The sequence below is a fragment of the Mustela erminea genome, chromosome 16 (assembly GCF_009829155.1).
Source record: "Mustela erminea isolate mMusErm1 chromosome 16, mMusErm1.Pri, whole genome shotgun sequence".
In the NCBI taxonomy this organism is placed as follows: domain Eukaryota; kingdom Metazoa; phylum Chordata; class Mammalia; order Carnivora; family Mustelidae; genus Mustela; species Mustela erminea.
Genome location: NC_045629.1, coordinates 26,073,451 through 26,100,638, shown reverse-complemented (window position 1 = coordinate 26,100,638; position 27,188 = coordinate 26,073,451). Strand labels below are relative to the sequence as shown.

At 39.2% G+C, this 27,188-nt stretch overlaps 1 protein-coding gene and 1 long non-coding RNA gene across 3 annotated transcripts in view; one reads left to right on the top strand and one right to left on the bottom strand.

The window, feature by feature from the left end:
* Positions 1-5,415: 5,415 nt before the first annotated feature.
* On the top strand, positions 5,416-25,492 carry LOC116575543. The gene is made up of 3 exons (XR_004279818.1): positions 5,416-5,427; positions 15,783-15,786; positions 25,252-25,492. It is a non-coding gene; the product is annotated as an uncharacterized LOC116575543 (long non-coding RNA).
* LY96 (lymphocyte antigen 96) overlaps positions 13,424-27,188 on the bottom strand; it is a 31,072-nt gene continuing 17,307 nt past the window's right edge. For both annotated transcript variants that reach the window (XM_032316907.1, XM_032316906.1), the window contains exons 3-5: positions 24,121-24,249; positions 14,497-14,549; positions 13,424-13,552 (exon numbers count right to left, since the gene is read on the bottom strand). In XM_032316907.1, the coding sequence (XP_032172798.1) occupies positions 13,454-13,552; positions 14,497-14,549; positions 24,121-24,249 (281 nt within the window). In that variant the 3' untranslated portion in view covers positions 13,424-13,453. The remainder of the gene's footprint in view (positions 13,553-14,496; positions 14,550-24,120; positions 24,250-27,188) is intronic.

Below are 27,188 nucleotides of genomic sequence, written 5' to 3'. Positions count from 1 at the left end.
ATAAGCCAGTCAGAGAAAAAAAAATACCATATGATTTCACTTATGTGTGGAACTTAAGAAACAAAACAGATGAACACAGGGGAATTGAAGGGTGGCTCAGTTGATAAGCATCTGCCTTCAGCTCAGGTTGTGATCCCAGGGTCCTGGGATCAAGCCCTGCATCCAGCTCCCTGCTCAGCGGTTAAAGCCTGCTTCTCCCTCTCCCACTCCCCCTGCTTGTATTCCCTCTGTCACTGTCTCTCTCTCTCTCTCTCTGTCAAATAAATAAATAAAATCTTTAAACAAAACAAACAAATAAAAAATACTAGTTCATTGATACAGAAAACATATTGGTTGTTGTCAGAGGCTGGGGGTTAGGGAGATAGGAGAAATGGGTGAAAGTAAAAAAAAAAAAAAAAAGTTCCAATTCCTATTATTGTGGAATTTCATCGTATGCACTTAATTTCTGTTGGGGTGTCATTGTACCTAGTGCCCTCAAATAAAAAGAGTTAGTAAAAATATTAGAAATTGTAAGTTTAGGGACGCCTGGGTGCCTCAGTGGGTTAAAGCCTCTGCCTTCAGCTCAGGTCATGATCTCAGGTCCTGGGATCTAGCCCCACATCGGGCTCTCTGCTCAGCGGGGAGCCCGCTTCCCTCTCTCTCTCTCCGCCTGCCTCCCTGCCTACTTGTGATCTCTGTCTCTCTAATAAATAAATAAAAAATCTTTAAAAAAAAAAAAAAAGAAATTGTAAGTTTAACTAATACCAATTCTAACAAATCTCGGAAAGTTCTTCTCCTTCCCACTTCTCATCCCCACTTCCCATATTTGTATCTCCTTTCTTATATAATGGGGACCCTAAATCCCAAAAAATCAATATATTTTTCCTCTGGTCAATCCTACAATACACATAAAGTATCTTTAGAATTGCTATTCCCACACTACTATAGTGGGGGGTGCCTGGGTGGCTCAGTGGGTTAAGCCGCTGCCTTCAGCTCGGGTCATGATCTCAGGGTCCTGGGATCGAGTCCCACATCAGGCTCTCTGCTCAGCGGGGAGCCTGCTTCCTCCTCTCTCTCTCTGCCTGCCTCTCTGCCTACTTGTGATCTCTCTCTGTCAAATAAATAAATAAATAAATAAAAATCTTCTCCTTCTCTCTTATACAAAGGTAGCACACTACACATATACTTTCGCAACCCCCCTTTATCATTTACCATATTCTGGAAATCACTCCCTACCAGTTCATAGACATCATCCTACCTAGAACCTGATTGTATATATGTGACGAAAGTCAGTCTTCTATGTTTGGCCATTAAGGTACTTACCAATATTTTGCAATTGTAAGTAATGGTGCAGTGAATCACCTTGGGTGTTTACTTTTGTATTGTTAGAGGCGTATGTTCCTGGTGAATTTCTAGAAGTAGAGTGCTGGGCTTGTTAGATATTGTCAAATTCCCCTTTGCAGGTGTGGTATCATTTTCCTTTCTAGCAGCAATATTTCCTCATAGCCTCGCCAAAAGAATGTATCATCAAGTTTACAACTCTTTGCTAGTCTGAAAGAAGAGAAATGGAATTTCATTGTAGTTTTAAATTGAATTTCTTTTTATGAGTGAGGTTGAACATCTTTTTATTTGTTTAGAGGCTATTTTATATAAATAATATATAAATTGATTCCCCTCATAAAAACTTGAAGCACTATGGGTAAGTTCTTTTTAACCATCACCCACCATCTGGTCCCCTGTCCCCATACCCAGGGATAACTACTGTGATCAATTTGGTGTGTATCCTTCCAGTTCTTCTCTAAGGTCTTTATATATGAAAATACATCCCTGTAGAAAGTATACTGTATACTTTTGTATACAGGATTTTTGTAACCAGCTTTGTATACTTTGATGTGTTTTGACTTTTGACTTTTATTTTTTTCAATGTATCGTACTATACATGTCTATCTATGGCTTAACATTTGTATTTTTCTTTTATTTTTGTAAAAATAAGACACTTTAATGCCTCAATGTTTTAAATTACAGTGTACTAAATAAATATTAGTTTTCATATTTTTCCATTTCACCGTACACTTACTATCAATAGAGTTTTTAAAATAAAAATTTTTTTTAAGATTTTATTTATTTATTTGACAGAGAGAGATCACAAGTAGACGGAGAGGCAGGCAGAGAGAGAGATAGAAGGAAGCAGGCTCCCTGCTGAGCAAAGAGCCCGATGCGGGACTCGATCCCTGAACCCTGAACCCTGAGATCATGACCTGAGCCGAAGACAGCGGCTTAATCCACTGAGCCACCCAGGCGCCCTTAAAATAAAAATTTTATTGTGGCAAAACTCACATAAAATTTATCATTCTAACCATTTTTAAGAGTAAACTTGGGGCACCTTGGGATGCTCAGTCATTAAGCATCTACCTTCAGCTTGGGTCATGATCACAGTGTCCAGGGATCGAGTTCTGCATCAGGCTCCCTGCTCATCGGGAGGCCTGCTGCTCCCTCCCCCATTCCCCCTGCTTGTGTTCCCTCTCTCCCTGTGTCTCTCTCTGTCAAATAAATAAATAAAAATCTTTAAAAAAAAAAAAAAAGAGTAAAGTTAAGTATATTTACATTGTTGTGAAACAGATCTCCAGAACTTCCATTTTACAACTCTGAAACTCTATGCATTAAGCAATTCTCGTTTTCCCCCATCAAGCTCCTGGTAACCACCATTCTACTTTCTGTTTCTTAACTACTTTAGGTACCTCATATAGTAGAATCATACAGTATTTGTCTTTTTGTAACCAGCTTATTTCACATGACATGTCCTCAAGTTTGATCAATGTAGTATTTGGAAGAATTCCTTTCATTTTTGAGGCTGAATAATAAGCCACTGTATGTATATATCACATTTTGTTTATCCATTCCTCTGTTGATGGACATTTGGTTTGCTTCCACCTATTGACTATTCTGAATAATGCCACTATAAATATGGTATGCAAACGTCTCTTTGAAACCTTGCTTTCAATTCTTTTGGATAAATATCCAGAAGTAGGATTACTAGATTATATGGTAGTTTTACTAAAAACTTTTTAAGGAAACTCCTGTTTTCCATAACAGTTGCACCATTTTACAATCCCCCAAACAGTGCACAAGGGTTCCAATTTCTCCTCATCCACAAATAGCACTTGTTTTTTTGATAGCAGCCATTCTAATGGGAAAGAGATATCTCAGGATGTTTTTGATTTGCATTTCCCTAATGATTAGTGATGTTGAGAATCTTTTCATATGCTTATTGACCATTTATATATCATCATTGGAGAAATGTCTATCAAATACTTCACCCATTTTTTAAGGTTTTATTTTTTATTGGCTAGAGAGAGAATGCAAGAGAACACAAGCAGGGGGAGCAGCAGAGGGAGAGGGAGGAGCAGGCTCCCCGCTGAGCAGGGAGCCCCAAGCAATGCCCGGCTCCATCCCAGGACCTTACGATCTGGACCTGAGCCTAAGGCAGACACCTAACTGACTGAGCCCCCCAGGCACCCCTCCTTTGCCCATTTTTTAATTGGATTATTGGTTGTTTTTGTTATTGAGATGTAGGATTCTTTATATATTCTAGATGTTGACCTTTTACCCGATAAGTGATTTATAAATAATTTCTGCCATTCCTTAGGTTGCTTTTTCACTCTGTGCATTGTATCCTTTAATGGAAGAAAGTTTTTAAGTTTGATACAGTTTCATTTGTCTATTTTTGCTTTTGTTGCCTGCATTTTTTGACGTCATTCCAAATAAATCATTCCCAAGTTCATTGTCATGAAGCTTTTCCTATATGTTTTCTTTTAGGAGCTTTATAGTTTTAGAAGCTTCTAGAAGCTTTATAGCTTTAAGTTTTAGATCTTACATTTAAGTCTTTAATATATTTTGAGTTAATATATTTTGAATAGTATAAAGTAAGTATCTGATTTAATTCTTTTGCATGGGGACATCCAATTTTCCCAGCACTATTTGTTAAAAATACTGTTCTTTGCCCTTTGAGTGGTCTTGCACCCTTGTTGCAGATCATTGACCATATACACAAAGATTTATTCCTAGGTTCTCTATCTTATTCCATTGATTTGTTTCTCTTTATGCCAATACTTCACAGCTTTGATTACTGTAGCTTTGTATTATATTTTGAAATCAGGAACTTTGAATTTTCCAATTTTATTCTTTCTCAAAATTGTTTTGGTAATTCAAGGTCCCTTGAGATGCCATTTTAATTTTAGGATGAATTTTGCAACTTGCAGCTTAACTTTTTAACTCAGAAATATTGCTTAATTTATCCGTATTAATACAAATACACCTATATTTACCTCATTCTTTTAAACCACTGTATAATGTGTATTAACAGTACGACAATTTCCTGTGACCTTTATCCAAAATGATTATCACTTACATTGTTTCCAATTTTCACTGATCTTGCCTGGGATTGCTTAAATGTTCCATTAACTTTAAGTCATTGGCTTAAGCGATTAATAATGAAAGCAGTCTTTTTAACATTATTTTAGCTGAATATAAAAATCAATACATACACACTGTAAAAAAGTCAATGCAGAAAAATACAAGGACTAAATCTAAAACACTTATAATCCTACAAAAGTGATAGGCAACATATACGGATTCGGGGGATTTATAGTACAGAAATTAAATCCTAGATCCTCCACCAACTATGTGACCCTGGGAAAGTGACTTAATTTCACTAACCCCAGTTTTCTTACATATAAAATGAAGACAATCATGTCTACCTTTAAGAGGTTTTGTGAGAATTAAATGAAGTAATACTTAGGAAGATGTGGGACATCTGGGTGGCTCAATCAGTTAAGCCTCTGCCTTCAGCTTACGTCATGATCCCAGGGTTCTAGGATGCCCCACATCAGGCTCCTTGCTCAGTGGGGAGTCTGCCTCACTCTCTCCCTACCCCTGCCCCCACTCACGTTCTCTCTCATTCGCTAATAAACGAAAGCTTTTAAAAAATACTTAGGATCATGCATAGCACTATATTCTATATCTATGCTACAGATTCTACAGGGAAATGGGTAACTAAATTATAGTATAGCCAAACAATAAAAAATGTATATAGCTATTAAAAATCATGAGGTAGATCTATATGTACTCACTTGGAAATATTTCTCAGATTTAAATTAAAAAGTAAAAAAAGTAACTTCATATTTTAAAATGTGCATGTGCTGGGGCGCCTGTGTGGCTCAGTGGGTTAAAGCCTCTGCCTTTGGCTTGGGTTGTGATCCCAGGGTCCTGGGATTGAGCCCTGAGTCGGGCTCTCTGCTCAGCAGGGAGCCTGCTTCCTCCTCTCTCTCTCTGCCTGCTTCTCTGCCTACTTGTGATCTCTTGTCTGTCAAATAAATAAATAAAATCTTTAAACAAAATAAAATAAAATGTTCATGTGCATCTGCCTATACATGTGCATAAAAATAACATGTATAGCATGACATACATATGAAACAAAGGTCTGAACAGTCACATACCAAAGTCTTAAAAGGAAGCAGGGCAGAAAAAGAAATGAAAAAGATTTCATTTGCTTTTTGCACATAATCATTCTGTGAGATCATTAAAATGAAATGCATTGTTTTGTAATTAAGAGGCTAACAAAGATTTTTTTTAGTCTAAAGAGAAATTCATTGGTTTTTTTTTTAAGATTTTATTTACTTATTTGACAGACAGAGATCATAAGTAGGTAGAGAGCAGGCAGTGGGGGTGGGGAAGCAGGCTCCCTGCTGTGCAGAGAGCCCGATGCAGGGCTCAATCCCAGGACCCCAAGACTATAGCCCAAGCCGAAGGCAGACGCTCAACTCGCTGAGCCACCCAGGCACCCCAGTCTAAAGAGAAATTCTATTTTTGAAAGGAAAAATAACTAAATTACAGAACTACATTACAGAACCTTCCACCTGTTGTTCTATTTTTCAAACTTAACACCTTATGAAGAACAATTTCTAATTAAAAATAGCAAAAGTGGGGCACCTGTGTGGCTCAGTCAGTTAAGCAGCTGCCTTCAGCACAGGTCATGATTCCAGGGTCCTGGGATCGCGCCCTGCATCAGGTTCCTTGCTCAGCGAGGAGCCTGCTTCTCTCTCTCACCCCTACTCATGTTCTCTCTCACCATCTCTGTCTCTCTCAAATAAATAAATTAATTAAATATTTAAAAATAAATAAAAATAAAAATAACAAAAGCAAATAGGTCACCTAAAACTTTCCTTCTATGTTTCTCTTGAGATCATATCAGGAAGGGTTTCCATCAGTGCAGTTCTGCAGGAGAACTTGCGAGATAAATCTGAAACTTCTGGCCTCAAAGGATTGTTCTGGGATAAAATAAACATCTTCTAGATCTCCCCTGGCTTTTATTAATCTAGGCCTCTTGCTCATTCAAAAATTTTCCACACCAGCTTTCTTTATACCAAACAGCAATCCATATAAATGTTTTAGCCTCAGCTACCCAGGGTCATACAGCTAAACCATTACAACCATGGTCTTTTCTTAATTCCTAAAGGAAATCAACAGTGAAGGAAAAGGCTCTTTCCATAAACTGTGGTGGTTTCCATTATATGCTTATGATGGTACCATAAACTAATCAAAATATAGATTTGCAATTTTCAGGATATCCTTGAATTATATTTGTAGATCAAGGAGAACTTTCTAAAAACATATTTACTCTATTAATTTCTATAAACATATGTGGCAAGAGATGAGAACCAAGAACAAAGGATGTAATCTTCAAATAGCTTCAGAAAACTAGCATAATGTGATAGCCATCTACTTCACGCCTCCACAAATGAAATTTACTCTTCCTGCACAATGTGGAAATCCTTAGGAACAATTCTCATAAAGGTCAGTTGAGGAATTCATTGAACCGCAAAACCAATTGTTTGAGGGGTGAGGGCAGGGAAAGAGATTGATGGAAGAAATACGAGATCATAAAAAAGCTCAGGCACAAGGAAAATTCCAGCTCCATAAACTTTTTTTTCCTTAATACTAGGACATTATGGGATGAGTTGATACCAGGATGAACTAAGCCAGTTAGAATATTATAATATACAGTAAAGAAATTCAATGTGCAATTATGCTGAAAAATCCTAAAATGACTCCAAGAGAAAGAATATAAATAACACCTAAGCAATAGTTTTACAAGTCATTAACTCTTTATGAACATGGAAAGATCAGTAATAAATAAGAACAAAAAGAGTTGAATCTTATAATTTCATAAAATTCTCTCTCTTTTTTTTTTTTTTAAAGATTTTATTTATTCATTTGACACAGAGAGATCACAAGTAGGCAGAGAGGCAGGCAGAGAGAGAGAGAGGAGGAAGCAGGCTCCCCGCGGAGCAGAGAACCCGATGCGGGACTCGATCCCAGGACCCTGAGATCATGACCTGAGCCGAAGGCAGCGGCTTAACCCACTGAGCCACCCAGGCGCCCCATAAAATTCTCTCTTAAGTGGTGTTATTAATGGAAAGGTGCTATCTGGGTCACAGATACAGTGAAGATCCATTTTGGACCGTTCAGACCAAGGTCAGATTAAAGGTTCCTGGGTCTTCAAGGAAGATATGATACTTCGAGGTATCATATCAGTCCCAGATGAGAGAGAAATAAGCTTCTACTTTATTTAATTCCCTGCTATATAGGGTCTTTGTCCCGTGAGCCAAATTTGTATTGACAAACATTGATGACGTCTGATTGAAATAAAAAAAAAAATTGAGGTTTTTGTTTGGTTGGTTGATGGGTTTGGTTTGTGTTTTGTTTTGTTTTGTTATCTACTAAATGAAAGATAATACCCCCAGAATGTGGTGATCTCATCAAGACATTACAATCCAATCAGGTGGTCTTCTGCTTGGATGTTTCTCTCCAAAGTCTTCTCCCACCCTGCAAGAAATGCTTGTAAGTGTGCTGTTGGATGAAATCAGGATAGATCCCAGCACTCAAAAATCATGCTTTTCCCTGATAAACGTCTTGAAAGTAGAATTAAAATCTCATTTCTTACTCTGAAAAAAAATTAAACTTAAATACAGCTAATGAGAAATAGCTCATTTATATGCATATATATGATAATGTGCAATAGTATATTATATGTATAATATGTATATTACTTATTAGTTATATAGAGCCTGAAGCAAGGTAGAAATGCTAATGCTTTATTGAGTGCTATAATCCCAGGACATAGAACAGTAAACAAAGCAAAGCCCCTGCTCTCAGAGAATACATTTTAATGAGGGAATTAGAAAATAAACAAATATATATATATATATATATATATATATATATATATATATCTGAGAAAGGGACATATATATATATTAGAGAAAGTGACATAAAGTAATAATACTATTTTACATAGACTGTCAGGGAAGGACTTTCTGAAGAGGTTATATTTGAGCAGAAACTTTAATGAAAAAAGGAATAAATAATGTAAATATCTGGAAGATATACCTTCTATGCTCAAGAAAGGATGACTCAAGAATCTGAGATAAGAATGTATTAAACAGGTGGCTCAGTCAGTTAAGCTTCGGCCTTTGGCTCAAGTCATGATCTCAGGGTCCTGGGATTGAGCCCTGTATCAGCGGGGAGTCTGCTTCTCCTTCTGCCTCTGCCTCTGCCCTCAATTCATGCTCTCTGTCAAATAAATAAATAAAATCTTAAAAAAAAAAAAAAAAAAGAATGTGCTAAACATATTGAAAGAGAAAGGAGGTCATGTGGTTGGAACCAAGTGAAAGATGCCAAGAGAAAGAGCTCATGGAGTTGAAAGGTTCTTCTGGGACTAGATGGTCCAGATTGAGGGATTTCATTCTAAGGGTGATTTCTCAGGCCAGAGGGTTTGGGGAATGAGAAGTAAAAGTAGATCAGTAGACGTCAATTAGAGAGCAACTATGGTGGTCCAGGAAAAAAGTGTGGTTTAATTAATTCCAGACTCATCCGCCAACTCCCAACCTTAATATCACTGCTTTTAGGGGGCCTTTTCTGATCCCATAGATGAGATTCAATTCTCTTTTTGTCTCTTGCCTCACCACTCCATACTTACCCTCCAACAGTTACCCCCATCATATTTTCCAATAACTACTTGTTTTGTTTTATTTTCCTACTAGATCAAAAACTCTGTAAAGGAAAGAACTATTGTTGTTTGTTTTGTTCACCCCTGTATCCTCAAGGCCTAGCACAGTGCCTGGAAAACAGCAGGCATTAAATAGATACTGAAGAAATCAATTCACGGGGCAAACTTATAATATTAACAAAAATCAGAGAATGTAGTAACCAAACACTCAGGACCACATTATGACTTTCATTGGCCCCATCTGCATAAAATAGATATTTATAAATATAAGCACTGTGCCTACTGTGCCTAATAGATAAGTTGGGCCCACAAGCATCAGCAACAGAGGAGTTAAAAACAATGGAAAAAGTCAGAGGGGAAGAGAGGGAGGGCCAGAATCAGAGATTAGCCTGACTTCTAAGATGTGGTAGACAGTGTAACTGCGAATCAACTACAGTGCTTTTATCTGCAAGTAACAGAGTCCTGATTCCAATTCACTAAACCAATAACAGGAAAGCACTGATGTATGGCAAGGTCTGGGCTTAGTATTCAGTGACTCAATAGTGTCTGCAAAGTTTTAGGTTCTTTCTAATCCAGTTCCCCTTATGGTCATCAGAAGACTATCAGCAGAAGTGGAGGCAACATCCCTCTTTGTTTACATCCAGTGAGACAGACAAGAAATTTCAGTCTTCACTATAGTCTAATTAAGCCAACACTAGTCACGCATCCAGTCTGGACCAGTAACAGTCCCCTGGGGAATACCTCACACTGACTGATAGAGCAAGTCAGGATCCTTTCCTAGAGCTAGGGATGTGGCATACACCAGAACAAAATCAGGAAGTAGGAAATAGGAAGCCCCTCAAGATTTCAAAAGATGTGCAATGGGTTATCAGATATCAAGTACATAAAAACCATTTACATTAGGCATATAAAGTGTTTACAGCAAGTAGTAAAAAGTATCTGCATCAAGTAAATAAAAAGGTCAAGAGACCATTTAATCTAAGGGAAGATCTTAAAGGAGAATTGTGGAGCACCTGGGTGGCTCAGTTGGTTGGGCAGCTGCCTTTGGCTTGGGTCATGATCCTGGAGTCTCAGGATCAAGTCCCGCATCAGGCTCCCAGCTCCACCGGGAGTCTGCTTCTCCCTCTGACCTTCTCCCCTCTTGTGCTCTCTCTCACTGTCTCTCTCTCAAATAAATAAATAAAATCTTTTTTTTAAAAGAGAGTTGTAGAAGATGCTTTTGAAGAAAGCTGTGCTGTAAGCTGCCTCCCCACACCCCTCTCCTTAAAGGGTGAAATGGAGCTGCCCTCCTCCTTCAAAGCTTAGTGAGGGGGCTTTCCACAGGCCTAAAGGAGCTTAATATATGACCTCTACATTTGGGTGGCCCACAGTTGGAAATGATGCTTACAAAATTTAGAAGGCTCTTTATTGGTAACAATATCAAATCACAAATGACCTCCACTCATGAAACTTCAAGACTCAGTCTTCATCTTATTGAACATATCAGCAGAACAGAACAGTTGAAACAGTTTCTTCATCTGGCTTCTCATAGGCCAGCATTCCAGGTTTTCTGCCTACCTTCATGGTCCCTCCTTTTTCCCTAGCTCCTCCTCACCCCCAACCACTCACTGACAGAGCACTCCAAGGCTCCAACCTTGAACCTCTCATTTTTTTCTGCCTACGCTTATTCTCCCTATATGCTAACAACTTCCAAATGTTCACCTCCAAACCAGAACTCCCTTCAGACTCCTATATCCACTGCTTTTTCAAAGTCTCCACTTGGATATTTAATAGATATCTCAACATGTGCAAATACAAGTTCCTGATTTTTCCCTATAAACCTACTCCTGCTTGACTTTCCCATCTTGTGCAATGGCAACTCCACCCTTCCATGTGCTCAAGTGAAAAAGTTGGAATCATCCCTGATGCCTCTCTCTGTCTCGTATTCTACATGCAACCTATCTGCAAAAGTATTTTTGCCATTGTCTCTGCTTTCAAAATATATCCAGAATACATTACCTCTCACCATTTCATCCATCATCTTTTACCTGGATTACTTCAAATGCCTCCCAACTTTCTTCTTTCTTTTCTACCTCTATTACCACAAGATGACCCCTTGTTTTTTTCCCATGCGTGAAGAGTTGGCTACCAAAACATTTTTAAAGGCAAGCTGGTGTCATCATCCTACATAGAATGTTCCATCTCATTCAAAGCAAAAGCCAAAGACCTAATAATGGCCTATCATATTCTTCTGCACATGTCTACTTAACCCCCAAAGCAAACACATACCTCCAAGACCACATCTCCCCTCACTTACTTCATTTGAACAGCAACATGTTCCTCAAATACGCCAGACACTTTCTGGCCCTGGGGCCTTGACAACAGCTCTTCTCTCAAACTCCAATCCTTTAATCCCATCAAGCCACATGGCTTATTCCCTCAACCCTTTCAAATATCATCTTCTCAGTGAAGCTGTTTCTGACTACCTCATTTAAAACTGTAACCCTCACCACCTCCCCATGGCCCTGCCCCCTCCCTGTTTTATTGTTCTTCACAGTACACAGCCTGTTTGCTTCTACGATACGCTATCATTTACTTGTCAGTCTCAGCCCATAAAAATATAAGCTCACAGACCTGTACCCCTGGGGATAAAAATATATGTTTATAAAAAATAAAAAATTTAAAAATAAATAAATAAATAAATATAAGCTCCATGAGGGCAGGGATTTTTTTTTTTTTTTTTTTTTTTTTTGGTCTGGGTGGTGAAATGCTGTATCCCCAGCATCTAGAACTGGGCCTGACATATGACAGGTGTTCAATAATTATCAGTCAAATGATTGCGTGAATATTTTGCTTTCTGTAGTTACAGATTGTGAATATTTTACAAGAATAAAATATTCATTTATCCATTGAACAAATATGGACTCAGAGCAAACCCAAACCCAGGCACTATGCTAGGTGCTGAGTCAAGAGTGGTGAGCATAGGGGCACCTGGCTGGCTCAGTGGGTTAAAGCCTCTGCCTTCAGAAGCTCAGGTCATGATCTCAGGGTCCTGGGATCAATCCCTGCATCAGGCTCTCTGCTCAGCAGGGAGCCTGCTTCCTCCCTCTCTCTCTGCCTACCTGTCATCTCTGTGTGTCAAATAAATAAATAAAATCTTTAAAAAAAAAAAAAAAAAAGAGTGGTGAGCATAACTGGGCTGACTACATTACATGGGCTCATGGAGCTTAGTCTAGTGATAGATGATCGAAATAATGACAAAATGAGTGTTAAGTACTGGAAGAAGGGGACACAAGTCTACAAAAGCATATCAAAAAGAAAGATAGCCCTGCCTAGACCAGATAAAGGGGGGTAGAGCAAAAAAGGACCTGTAACTAAGCTCCACGTTCTACGATTTCTCTAAGATTTTGCTCAGGACTACCTCTGTTGAGCATCAAAATTGTTAAGAGTTGCACTCCGTACTACCTACTGATGATTCCCTGAGGAAGTAGTAGCCCCTGAGCCAAGAAAGATCCACACCCATTACAGAGGTGAAGGGGTTGGGCAGAGCAGAGTGGAGGAGTGGAATAGAGGCAGAGGAAACTGTGGCAGAAGATTCTTGAGGGGAAGGACTTTAGCACATTCTGAAACACAGAAAGCAAGGGGAGGGTGGTGAGAGAAGAGGTTGGAGAGGGAAAGCATAGCCAAGGCCTGGCAGGCTCTCCAAAAGATTCTAACTTTATCCTAAAAGGAATCAGAAGCCACAGGAAAGACCTTGTTTGGTCTCACTTCATTTTGTTCCACTGGCATTGTTGTCATGTAACTGGACATGTATTTTGAAAATATTTGGGGAACTGCCTTTGTGGGGAATACTTCACCGGAGGCAGCTGGCCAGGTGCAGGAAGATCAGTCAGGAGGTAGCAGAGTAGTCCAGGAGAGCAATCCGGGTAACTTGCCCCAGAGTAGAGAAGCAGGAAATGGGAAGAAATCAACCAGTTCAAAAGATTTCACTGCCTATTTTTTATGGGTTGAATCTTGTACCTCCAAAATTCATATGCTTAAGCCCTCACCCCTAACCCCTCAGAAGATGGATGGATTTTTTTAGGTAGTACCTTTAAAGAGGTAGCTGGGTAAAATGAGGTCCTTAGGGTGGGCTCTAAGCCATTGTGACTGTGTCCTTATAACAAGAGATTAGGACACACGCACACAGAGGAAACCATGTGAAGACACTGGGAAGGTGGCCATCTACAAGCCAAAGGGAGAAGCCCTAGGAGGAACCAACACTGTCCACACTTTTATCTCTCATTTCTATCTTTCAGAACTGTGAGGAAACAAGTTTCTAATTATTTAGGCCACCCTAAATTTGTTATGGCAGACACTAATACACTATGAAAAAAGATTTAAGTGAAGACTAAGACCTCTGAAAAATAAAAATACACTTTATTTATTCTAATTGAAATCAGGGTGGTGTATGATGGTAAAATTCAAACAAAAGAGCATTTCTTCAGGATCTCCAGAGATGGCTTCTGCAACACATCTATATCGTCCCTAAAACAAGGAATAAGAAATACAAGCAAATAAAATGTTAGATGCTTCTATTTTGCAAGATTTTTATAAGAACTTTGTCTTAGTAGGAGGAAGCCATTGAAATGAAATTGGTTATCATTATCTTGGTTTTCCAATGAGATGAAATTTTGTATGCCTTTGAATTTGGCGAGCATAAACCTATTTAGTTCCCAATTACAAGAGGATTTTTTTAAACGATTTTTTGAAACTACCCTGTGAGATTTTCAAACATTCAATATCCTTTAGAACAAAATAGGAAAGTAATACACGCTCTTGAAATTTACTTTAAAATAGTCATCCAGCAGCACCTGGGTGGCTCAGTTGGTTAAGTGTCTGCCTTTGACTCAGGTCATGATCCCAGGATCCTGGGATCAAGCCCCACATTGGGCTCTTTGCTCAGAGGGAGCTTCTCCCTCTCCCTCAGCCTCTGCTTGTGTTCTCTTTCTCTTTCTCTTTCAAATACATAAATAAAATCTTTTTTAAAATTTTTTAATAAAATAAAATAGTCACCCAAAGTGAAACATGTGCAAAATTTCATTGCCAGGTATCTAATACAAATATCTAAAATTACATTATTACTATTCATGGAGGCAGTTATTGAGTCAGACAAGGGGTCATTGCAGTGCTCTCACCCAAAGATCATTTGCCATATTAATAATGAGCATTCGTATTACTTTTAGCCATATATGTTAGAGGAAAAACGAAGTGAAAAAGAGCTTCCTTTTGTGTTACTTTTCCACATTTCCATATTCTACAGAAAGAAGAACCAGCAAAATATCCAAAACTAAAATGAAAAACACAGTCTTAAAACACTTAATGTTGAATAGCTATTTTTGAAGTTGTGAATGGCTTGTTTCAAATTTCTACCACATTTGTTACTGCAAAAGATTCTTAGGAAAGTACAAATGACTCTTGAGCAAAAATACCTTAGAAAATCGTAGTCCCCTGAAGGAGAAGGATACCGCTGTATTCACAGTCTCTACAAACAAAACACAAAATACAAAAAGTTACACTGGTCATCATTAGGTGATTTTTTTTTTAAAGATTTTATTTATTTATTTGACAGACAGAGACCACAAGTAGGCAGAGGCAAGCACAGAGAGAGAAAGGAGGAAGCAGGCTCCCTGCCGAGCAGAGAGCCCGATGCGGAGCTCGATCCCAGGACCCTGAGATCATGACCTGAGCCGAAGGCAGAGGCTTAACCCACTGAGCCACCCAGGTGCCCCAATTTTTTTTTTTTTAAATGTAGTATGGATTTTACCTTTTTACACTGCTGCTGGCAGAGGCAGTCCCAAGCTAATTGTAGAAGTAATGAATTTTGGGGCACCTGGGTGGTGGCTCAGTGGGTTAAGCCGCTGCCTTTGGCTCAGGTCATGATCTCAGGGTCCTGGGATTGAGTCCCACATCGGGCTCTCTGCTCAGCAGGGGGCCTGTTTCCCTTCCTCTCTCTCTGCCTGCCTCTCTGCCTACTTGTGATCTCTCTCTGTCAAATAAATGAATAAAATCTTTAAAAAAAAAAAAAAAAGAAGTAATGAATTTTATATCCTGGCTGATTCTCTGATGGCTATGATCCTCTGCCACTCCAAGCATCTCTCCATATCAGCCCTTATTTCATCCCTCAGGGGATGCAAAATTTTTAGGCCTACTAGTCTCAATAGGGAATGAGTGAACAAGCTGGTGCTCATAGGCTTCATCCCAAATTTCATATGTGCATATTTAATACTGTTGCTCCTTCAGCAGAGTATAACAGACCTTCCTAAAAGTGGAGGAGAGAGTTGGGAGGCAGCCAGGATACCAAATTTCCTTCTAATCCCACCACTGAGAAGCCTAAGTAGTACTGTTGAAATGCACGGCCATGGGCCTGGGCCTGCAAAAGCTGTGGAAGACAGTCAGAAGTGCAGGAAAGACCATCAACCTAATCAGATACACCAAAGGAATGAACTTGCGGGATAAAGACAGAAAAGTAGAAATGTTTTGAATCTCTAACAAAAGCAATAGTGGCCAAAAATCTCTTTTAAAATAATATGAATAGTCCAATGCAAACTATAATAGTTATTATTCTCCTAATTAGTTAAAGACAATCCTTAATAGCAAAGGAATGGATTAAGTCTGCATATATATACTTCTATTTTCATAAAAAAGCACCTATTCGTTTCTGGGTATATCCTTATTAGGTGTATTCATACACTGAGATCTTAGTTCTTGAGCTTAGTAAAGTCATCATGTCTTCATGACATTACGATTTTTCATTCAAGGCCAATCAAATGCAAATTTAATAGTTCAACAAGTATTTACTGAGAGCTATATTACCAGGGACTGAGGAGACAGCGGGCTAGTACACACTGTTCCTTCCTTCAAATAGTTAACATCTATTGGAGATATAGGCATGCAAAGAAACCATTCCAAATGCAATGCAATGAAAAGATGTAGCAAGGATAAAAGCAGTATACAGCATTTTTGGTAAGAGAGATGGTTCTGTATCTGAACCTCAGCTCCTCTACTTACTTGGAGTGTGGGCTTGGACAAGCCACTTAACTTCTCTGTGCTTCGGTAAAATGACAATGATAATAATACCTATCTGATAGGAGTAACATGAAGGCTATGTGAGCTAAGACATGCACGTGCTCAGAATAATGCCTGGAACGTAGCACTCATTAAACATAATTAATGTTTCGGGCGCCTGGTGGCTCAGTTGGTTAGCCGGCTGCCTTCAGCTCAGGTCATGATCTCGGGGTTCTGCAATCGGTCCCTGCTCAGTGGGGAGTCTACTTCTCCCTCTGCCCCTCCCCCAGGCCTGTGCACGCTCTCTCTCTCTCTCAAATAAGTAAATAAAACATTTACATTAAAATGTTATTTATTAGAATATTAAATATTATTCCTTCTCCTTTCTAGTCCTACTTCCCACGGCGTCTTATAAATAATAATGACATCCTTAATATTATCATCAATATCATAATTACTGTTATTCACAGGATGCCATGGGAAGGGAGCCTAGAAAAGAGAGGGAAGTGAGTTGAGTTGTCATGAAGGATGGGGAGGAAGGAAAAGAAGGACACTCCAGGTGGCAGGGAAAAGGGGAGCAAAGGCAGGAAAACGAAGATCAGTATGACTAATGCACACACCTGCTAGTGGGTCAGCTTCATTAATGCAAAGAAGAAGTAGACATAACGTGCTCAAGTTCCACATTTGAGAGACGGAAGGCAATGAACAAACATCCGAGGGTGCGAAATGGTCAGATTGTGTTTAGAAAGGTGGATGTCATGGCCATATTACGGATGGACTTAAGGGGGCACTAAGTCGGGCAGACCACTTAGAGGCCAGGAGGCCGTGACAGTGGTGAGAAGAGAGGTAAATGCCTTCTGTGCCCACCAACTCAGGTGCCCTCCCGCATAGACAGATCTGGTCCATCTCATTAGCCTGCTGCTTTCCTTAGGAGGACTTCTCCTAAAGTGAATCTTGTTTTATTTTTATGATATTTCAGGACGTAGCTATGACCTTGTTTGCTAGTTTATAAGCTCCACGAGGACAGGCTCTTTGCTTTGGTCACTTCTGAATCTCTGGCTCCCAGTACGCAGTCCCTGAGTCCCTGGCTCAGCTACATAATTTACAAAGCCCAGTGCAAAATGAAAATGGGGGCCCCTTGATCAAAAAGCAGGAGAGACATCTTATTAAAGGTAGGGAAACTAAAGCTTTTTCCTTTCTTCCATAGTCTCTCCCTAGACTTGCCATCATATTTTTTTTTAAGATTTTATTTATTTATTCAACAGAGAGAGAGAGATCACAAGCAGGCAGAGAGGCAGGCATACGGGGAGGGGGAAGCAGGCTCCCCGCTGAGCAGAGCGCCCAGTGCGGGGCTCAATCCCAGGACCCTGAGGTCACAACCAGAGCCGAAGGCAGAGGCTCAACCCTCTGAGCCACCCAGGTGCCCCTGCGATCATATTTTTTATTTGCTATTTAATATCATTTAAAGTCAAACAAAATTTTAAATTGCCGTTCACCTTTACATTGTGCAATGACAGCTTTAAACACAAATATCAGAGCTTTTTTTTTTTTAAGTGGGAAGTTTTGTATTTTTTTTAAAGATTTTATTTATTTAATTGACAGAGATCAAAAGTAGGCAGAGAGGCAGGCAGAGAGAGAGGAGGAAGCAGGCTCCCCGCTGAGCAGAGAGCCCGATGTGGGGCTCGATCCCAGGACTCTGAGATCATGACCTGAGCCGAAGGCAGAGGGTTTAACCCACTGAGCCACCCAGGCGCCCCAAATATCAGAGCTTTTAACTCTGAGGCAGAACCACTGAAATAACACAACTTGTATTTGGTGGCTCACCCCCAGAATGTAGCTCAAGCTGACCAGAGAAAACCAACACCAGCTTGGCTCAGGAAATTTGAAAGAAGAGAAGGTACCCCCAGTCATGGAATGATCCAAGGGAATGTTCTCTTGGCACAGAGTGAAAGGTGCCATGGGGCTGCCCAAGTGGGGTGACCATGGCCATACCCCACTTCAGACACTGCAGAGCATCTGACCCTCCCTGCATCCAGATTCCCACCAGGTGAAAGGGATCAATGGCTGTAGCTGGGGAGCGGGGTACCAAGCAGGGTCCAGGGTACCAGCAGAGGATTGGGCAGCAGGAAGCCAAGAACCAATCTAGGGGAACGGCATGCATACCCTAATGTCCCATCAGACTTCACTTACAGAATACGTACTATACATACTCAAAGATAAAATCATTAAGAATCTCAAGACTATGATCACAGAATATTAAACTCTAAACGTGAAGCCTTTTCTAAACACGAGGCCCTGGCTGTGAAGATAATCCTGAAAACTTTGTATGAGAGAGAAAAGAAAGATGGATGAGACTTGAGGATTTGAGAAAGAAATGAAGAGTAACTCCAAGATTTCTATCTGGGGAGACCGCCCAAATGTTTACCAGGTCAGGTGGGAAGAAGGGGTACTGCTAGCCTTTTCTGTAGGGCAATCTTCTATTTCCATTGTTTTGTCTCTCTAAGAAAGCTCATATGTTGCTCACATATCCCATTCTATTCTATGGGAAATTAGCTCGACACTTTTGCCCACATTCAAGAAGCCAGGAGAGAACCAAAGCTGGGCCCGAGGAAAAGAAGATAGAGCCCTTCCTGCTTAGGCGCCTCTCTACTTCCCATGCAGCTCACCTATGGTCCAGCACAATGTTCCTAGCAACCATGCAGAATGGGAGGACCCAAATCTCAGATGGTGTTATGGGTTGAATTGTGTCTTACAAAAAGATGTTGAAGTCCTAACCCCTGGTACCTGTGAACATGGCCTTATTTGGAAATAGCACCTTTGCAAGGATGAGGTCATTAAGGTGGGCCCTAATCTCATATAATTGTGTCCTTATAAAAAGGGGAAATTTAGACACACATACAGACATGCATAGAGAGAAGACTGTGAAGAGACACAGGAAGAAGATGGCCATCTACAAGGCAAGAATCACCTGGGACCTTTAGAAGCTAGGAGAGAGGTCCAGAATAGATCCTTCCCTCGCCCCATCAGAGGGAGCACAGCCTTGTCAATACTTGGATGTTGGACTTCTAGCTTCCAGACTGTCAGACAATAAATACCTGCTGTTCTAAGCTAGCCAGTTTGTGGTACTTTGTTACAGAAATGCTACCAAGATTCTGGAAACAGGGCTAACAGATAAATTAAGTTTAAGATGCCTTTATGGGATATGTGGGTGGCTCAGTAGGTTAAGCATCCACCTTCAGCTCAGGTCATGATCTCAGGGTCCTGGGATCAAGTCCCATATCAGGCTCCTTGCTCAGTGGGGAGTCTGCTTCTCCCTCTGCCTGCTGCTCCCCCTGCTTGTGCTCTCTCTCGCTCGCTCTCTCTGACAAATAAATAAAATCTTTTTTTTTTAAAAAGATGCCTTTAGAATATCCATTTATTTATTTTCAAATGTGTTTTTTTAAAAAGATATTTATTTATTTATTCATGAGAGAGAAAGAGATTATGAGCTGGGGTTAGACGCAGAGGAGAGGGACAAGGAGACTCCCTGCTGAGCAAGGAGCCTGACATGGGGCTGGATCCCAGGACCCTGAGATCATGACCTGAGCCGAAGGCAGACACTTTACCCACTGAGGCACCCAGGTGTCCTTCAAACGTGCTTTTAAAAGAAACAAAGATGTGTGTGTTTATGTATGTGTGTGTAAGAAGTGGTAATATTATGGGTAATTTTTATTTTATTTTTGCTTGCCTATATTTTCTAAACATCATACCCTAAAATTATATGACTTTTATAACAAATACAAAAAAGAAAATTATTTTAAAACTAGATACATATGGTACTTACTAATTTGATTCCTAAATTTTCAAGGGTCTCTTGATGACATCAGTGCTTCTTAAATCAAAATGCCCTGAGCTCTGAGCCCATATACTCAGCTACCAGATGGACATGTTTATTTGAGTGTTCCAAAATTACCTTGAGCTCAATATGCCCAAACCAGAACCCATTGCTTTCTCTTTAAAAATCTGCCCCTTCTTCTGCACCTATCATTTCAGATAATGGTACTTCTGCTAATCCCAGTCACTGGTCCTCTACCAGTCCTTGATTTTACCTAATCTTTGCCTGCCACATCAAATCAATCAGCATATCCTGCCAATTCTGTCTCCAGATATGGCCTCTCTCTTCTCCCCTCTGCTCTCAGGCTGCCATCTTTGTTCAGCCCTCATGGTCTCTTACACAGCCTCCTGGCTGCTCTTCCTTCTATCCCAGTTTCCTGCCTCAGCCAACCCCCGCCTCCTTCCATATGGACACCAGTTATCTGCAAAACTGATCATCTCGGTGGGTCATCAGTACCCAGGGATGACAAGATGCAGGCCAATATTTTGTGCATGACTTACATGCTTACTCCTGCCCCCTTTCCTAGGCTCTTCTCCAGCAAATTCTGCTCTAGCTACAAAAAAAAAAAAAAAAAAAAAAAAAAAAAAAAAAAACCCTACTCTCCAAATAAACCATATTCTTTCATGGCTAGATGTGTTTGCATATGCTGTTTCCTCTCCAAGGAATGTCCTTCCTCCTCTTCTCTGATGTTCCCAGATTCAAGACTTCAAAATCGTCTCTGAAATCTTATCTAATTTCTGCCACAGCAAATTGATAACTATATAGTTAAAACTAGGACCATATAATTCTATTGGCATTTATGACATTTCATTATAATTTTTGTTCCCATGACTGTCTTTCCCAGAACAGAGGGACCCTCTGATGAGGAAGACCCTATTATTGAACTTTGGATCACCAGAGCCTAAATCATGACTTGCTCAAATTAGGTTCAACCGATGTTTGTGGAAGGAACTGAGGGAAGGAAGGAAAAGCCAGCAGACTGGATTTAGTCTGACACGTCTTAGATATCAAGAAAGTGAAACTTTAAAAATTCAGATAAGATGTCAACATAATCTCAGAGATTAGGTGGGATTGTGAAAGTTTTTAAAGAAACAGTGATCTTCCAAGAGGGTTGTTTTGTTTTGTTTTTTCAAAGAGAAAGCATGGTACAGTGAAAGAGTGGGCTTTAAGAGTCATGATGCTACTCTGTCACTAGTTCTCCAAATGGCCAAAGACACATTATTGAGTCACCCCAGGAATCAGTCTCCCCACTTGTAAAAGTGACAGGACTGTAAAACCAGGAACAAAAGGACTCTCATTACCCACATGAGTATTATTCCAGAACCGTACTTCTTGGATTCTTATTCTGAACACTGTACTAATCTTTTTATATGCATTTTCTAATTATATGCTTAAGATCACGTACAATAGATTTCACTGTCCCCATTTTACAGATGAGGAAAATGAGGCGGATAGAGGTTAAGTAATATACCCAAGGCCACATTGTTGGTAGGAGGAAAAGCTGGGACAGACTCAGGTCTTTCCAACTCTGAGCCCAGACTTAGCAGCAATGCCAGCTCCATTATTTGCATATGGTTTGGGGGTGGCAGGCAAGTCAGAGCTGTGGAGAGATGGTTGGCTAGGAGACATATCTCAAAGTTTCACTTGCACAGCAAAAAAAACTGATGTACTTAGAAACAATTTGCTTAATGACTGCTAGAAAATATATAATCAAATTGATAACAAATGTCAAAGCCAGTATAAGCCTGATATGAATTTTTATACTACTCTCCTTCTATTAATTCTCAGGCCTTATTTTCCATTTTTTATCCCATCTATATCTAATTTATGCTATGTTGCTGTATTTAATGTATACACGTTAACTACCTAAATTTTTTTTTTTAAGAGAGAGAGAGAGAGAACTGGGCAGGGGGATTTAGAAGGAGAGAGAGAGAGAGAGAGAGAATCCCAAGCAGACTCCCCTAGTGAGCAAAGAGCCTAATGCAGGACCCAATCTCACAACCATGAGATCATAATTTGAGCCAAAATCAAGAGTCAGACACTTAACCAACTGAGTCAGACACTTAACCAACTGAGCCAGGCGCCCCTACCTAAAAGCATTTTTTTTTTTTTTTAAAAAGAGGCACAGGGTGCCTGGGTTGCTCAGTGGGTTAAAGCCTCTGCCTTTGGTTCAGGTCATGATCCCAGGGTCCTGGGATCGAGCCCCACATCGGGGTCTCTGTTCAGCAGGGGTCCTGCTTCCTCCTCTCTCTCTCTCTCTCTCTGCCTACTTGTGATCTCTGTCAAATAAATAAATAAAATCTTTAAAAAAAAAAAGAGGGCACAGGTTAATGGTAACAATTGTATAGGAAAATATTTGACTTCAATAATAATTTTTATTTTTTTTATTTTTTTTTTAAAGATTTTTTTTTATTTATTTATCAGAGGGAGAGAGGGGGAGAGAGCGAGCACAGGCAGACAGAATGGCAGGCAGAGGCAGAGGGAGAAGCAGGCTCCCTGCTGAGCAAGGAGCCCGATGTGGGACTCGATCCCAGGACGCTGGGATCATGACCTGAGCCGAAGGCAGCTGCTTAACCAACTGAGCCACCCAGGCGTCCCAGACTTCAATAATAATTTTTAAATGTTAATAAAACAATTGTGTTTTTTAACCTAATAGTTTTTTCAAAAAACTTCTTTTTTTTTTTAGATGATAATGTCCACTATTAAGAAGACAGAGATTAAACTACTGTACTTACACATTGGTGATGATATAATGTATAAATTGATACATTCCTTTAGAAAAGCAATTTGGCCTATGTAGACAAAACCACAAACATAGTCCACCCAATTAAGCTCAAATATTTCCCTGGGAGTTATCTGTAACTCCTTGTAAACATGTTCAAATATGAAACATGAGAAAAATTATGTATAGAAATATATTTATTACAGTATTATTTATAATAGTAAAACTATCATAAGGAAAGTGATATCCAACAAGAGAATGGTTAAATAAACCAGAGCACACCCACTAAGGAAAATGTTTCATTATGTAATGTTTATATCTTGGTTTTTGAACCACATGGATCATCTAGTCAAAAAATTTATACAATAATTTTTAACCGAAAGTTTTTGGGACACCTGCCTGCCTTAGTTGGTAGAGCATGTGACTCTTGATCTTGGGGTTTTAAGTTCAAGCCCCATGTTAGGTGTAGAGATTACTTGAAAAATAAAATCTTTTTAAAAAAAAAGAAAAAACTATTATAGTGTAGTATACTTTTAAGTATATAAGCAATGCCATGCACAAAATTGAAAAATTGAAAGGAAATATTCCAAAATGTTTTTAGAAATATGATTCTGTGATGTTTTTATTGTTTAGACTTTGCAATTTTTGGTAATGTGATGGTATAATATTTATAAACATTTAAACTACTTAAAATAATAGTTTAAAAATTATTAAAGAAAAATTCATGGGTTTGCAATAAGTAGACTTTAAGGTCCGAAGCTCTGAAATTTTGTGATTCTGTGAATAACATCAGGGTGGAAAAAATTGGGGGAAGACATTGGAGAAAACAAAGAAAAATCTAATGAGGTGTTCTTTTTTTTTCTTTTTTTTTTTAAGATTTCATTTTTTCATTTGACAGACAGAGATCACAAGAAGGCAGAAAGGCAGGCAGAGAGAGGGAAGCAGGCTTCCTGTGGAACAGAGAGCCCAGTGGGGCTCGATCCCAGGACCCCGGGATCATGACCTGAGCTGAAGGCAGAGGCTTTAACCCACTGAGCCACCAAGGTGCCCCTGAGGTGTTCTTTTTCAGTAAATTTTTTTAATTCCTTTTTGTTTTTTCTTTCCCCTCTGATTCCATCTATCCTGTTCCCTGGGCTGTGGTTCAGTGAGTTTCTATAAAAAATAATAACTGTAATGTTTAGAAAAAGGGATCCGTAACCAATGGTAAATGTACAATATTGATCTGAACAAGGTAAAAATTTTAATATACCATCAAACACACTTTAAATAAGTACCATTTTCATAATAATTCAATGACATAATTGTTAAATGTTGTTTAAGCTGCTAAAAGCAAAACTTTGGATGAAAAAATTATTAGAAAAGGAACTGTACATTTTCAGTGCATTTAATATTCAGAACATTCACATAAACTATTCTGTTCTATTATGAAAATAATATGAATTTAATGCTTACCTCCCTTCAGAGCTCTGCAGAAAGAATAAAGATCATCAGATCCTCTGCAAACAACTTCTTTGCGCATTGGAAAATCCATGGAGTTGAAAGATAAATAGATATTGAAATATAGTTTTTTAATATCTCTTCCTTAAAAAGAAAAAAAATCCCATTAGTCTTCCAAATAATAGGTTCTTTCATAAATAATAATTAACATGTACTGTATACTTAAAACATGCCCACCACTTTTCCTATATTATTTCATTTAATCATCATAACAACTTACCATGTGGGCATTGCTGTCCCTGTGTAACAGATGAGAAAACTGAAGTTCTAAGAGGATAATTAGTAGAATGTAACCAAACAGGATATTCCACAGTAAGAATTACATGTGCCTGGAAAGAGAGAAGCCTATGTTTTTGAGAAAACTATCAAATGTAAAATTGCCAGTTCTAATTATAGTTCTGCTAGGAAGTTCAAGAAAAGAGAAATGGAAAGGAAAGGAAATGAGGATAATCAACTCATGCCCACTTTCTTAGGAGTTTTGATGAAAGAGTTCTTAGATACAAGTCCAGGATACAAGAGTGGTTCAATATTCATAAATCGATCAACATGATATATCACATTAAAAGAGAAAGAATAAAAACTATACGATCATTTCAATAGATGCATAAAAAGCATTTGACAAAGTACAACATCCATTCTTGGTAAAAACTCTTAACAAAGTTTAGAGGGAACATACCTCAACACAATAAAGGCTATATATGAAAAAACTCACAGCTAATATCAAACTCCAGGGGGGGAACTGAGAGCTATTCCTCTAAGTTCAGGAACAAGACAAGAATGTTTACCACTTTTATTCAACCTAGTATTAAAAGTCCTAGTCACAGCAGTCAGACAACAAAAAGAAATAAAAGGCATCCAAACTGGTAAGGAAGAAGTAAAACTTTCATTATTTGCAGATGACATGATACTATATAAAGAAAATCCTAAAGACTCTACCAAAAAACTACTGGAATTGGTAAATGAGTTCAGCAGAGTCACAGAAAAAAAAAATAATATTAAGAAATCTATTGCATTTCTATACACTAATAATAAAGTAGCAAAAAGAGAAATTAAGAAAACAATCCCATTTACAGCTGTACCAAAAAGAATAAAATACCTAGGACTAAATTTTACCAAGGAGCTGAAAGACCTTTACTCTGAAAACTAGAAAACACTGATGAAAGAAATTGAAGGTGACACAAACAAATGGAAATTCATTCCATGCTCATGGACTGGGAGAACAAAATTGCTAAAATACCTATTCTATCCAAAGCAACCTTCAGATTTAATGCAATCCCTATCAAAATACTAAAGCCATTTTCACAGAAACAGAACAAATAATCCTAAAATTTGTGTGCAACCACAAAAGACCCCAAATAGCCAAAGCAATCTTGAAAAAGAACAAAGCTGGACATATCACAATTGTAGATTTCAAGATATACCACAAAGCTGCAGTAATTAAAAAAGTATGGTACTGGCACAAAAATAGACACATAGATCAACAGAACAAAACAGAGAGCCCAGGGGCACCTGGGTGGCTCAGTGGGTTAAGCTGCTGCCTTCGGCTCAGGTCATGAGCTCAGGTTCCTGGGATTGAGTCCCGCATTGGGCTCTCTGCTCAGCAGGGAGCCTGCTTCCCTCTCTCTCTCTCTGCCTGCCTCTCCGTCTACTTGTGATTTCTCTCTGTCAAATAAATAAATAAAATCTTAAAAAAAAAAAACAGAGAGCGCAGATATGAAGCCACAGTTGTATGGTCCATTAATATGACAAAGGAAGCAAGAATATACAATGGAAAAAGAACAATCTCTTCAACAAACAGGATTGAGAAAACTAGATAGCCACATGCAAAAAAAAAAACAATGAAACTGAAACACTGTCTTATAACAAAGCACAAAAATAAACACAAAGTGGATTAAAATACCTAAATGTAAGATCTGAAATGTAAGATCTGACTCTTGGAAGAAAATAGGCAGTAATCTCTTTGACATCAGCCATAGAATATTTTTCTAGATATGTTTATTTTGACAAGGCAAACAGAAGCAAAATTAAACTACTGGGGCTGTACCAAAATAAAAAGCTTTTCCACAACAAAGGAACCCATCAACAAAACAAAAAGACAACCTGCTGAATGGGAGAAGATATTTGCAAATGATAGGTTTAAATAAGGGATTAATATCCAAAATATATAAAGAACTTACACAACAACACCAAAAATACCGACAAATAATCCAATGTTTAAAATATGACTATTGGGGCACCTGGGTGGTTTAGTCATTAAGCATGTGCCTTTGGCTCAGATATTGATCCCAGGGTCCTGGGACTGAGCCTTGCATGGGGCTCACTGCTCTCTTGGAAGCCTGCTTCTCTCTCTCCATCTGCCCCTCCCCCTACTCATGTTCCCTCTCCCCTCTCTGTCAAATACATAAATAAAATAGGGGAGGAGCAAGATGGTGGAGGAATAGTAGACCTAAATATCATCAGGTCTCAGGAGTTTAGCTAGATATCAAACCATTCTAAACACTTACAAACTCAACAGGAGATCAAAGAGAAAAAGAGCAGCAATTCTAGGAACAGAAAAGCAACCACTTTCTGGAGGGTAGGATGTGTGGAGAAGTGAATCAGAGGTGATATATAGGAAGAGAGACCATGGTGGGAGAGGCCAGCTTCCAGCAAGTGGTAGAGCAGCGGAGCACAAAATTGGAACTTCTGGAAGTCCGCTCTACTGAGTGATGTTGCTCCAGAGGCTAAGCCAGGCATGGAGCCCTCGCAGGGACAGTGTAGGCTCAGGTCCCTCAGGGTCACAGAAAGACCAGGGGTGTGTGAGTGTGGCAGAGCTCCCAGGTACTGGAGCTGGGGAAGCCAGCTACAGAGACTGAACCATGCACCAGAGATAGAAATGCTCAGTCACATGCTGGGTGAGCACAGACTGCATCCAGAGACAGGAGGGATTGACTGCTTTTCTCCTCTGTTGGGAGGCCACCATCTTCATTCTCCAAAGCTGTACAGAAAGTGTTCAGGGAACAAAAGCTAACAAGACCAAACCC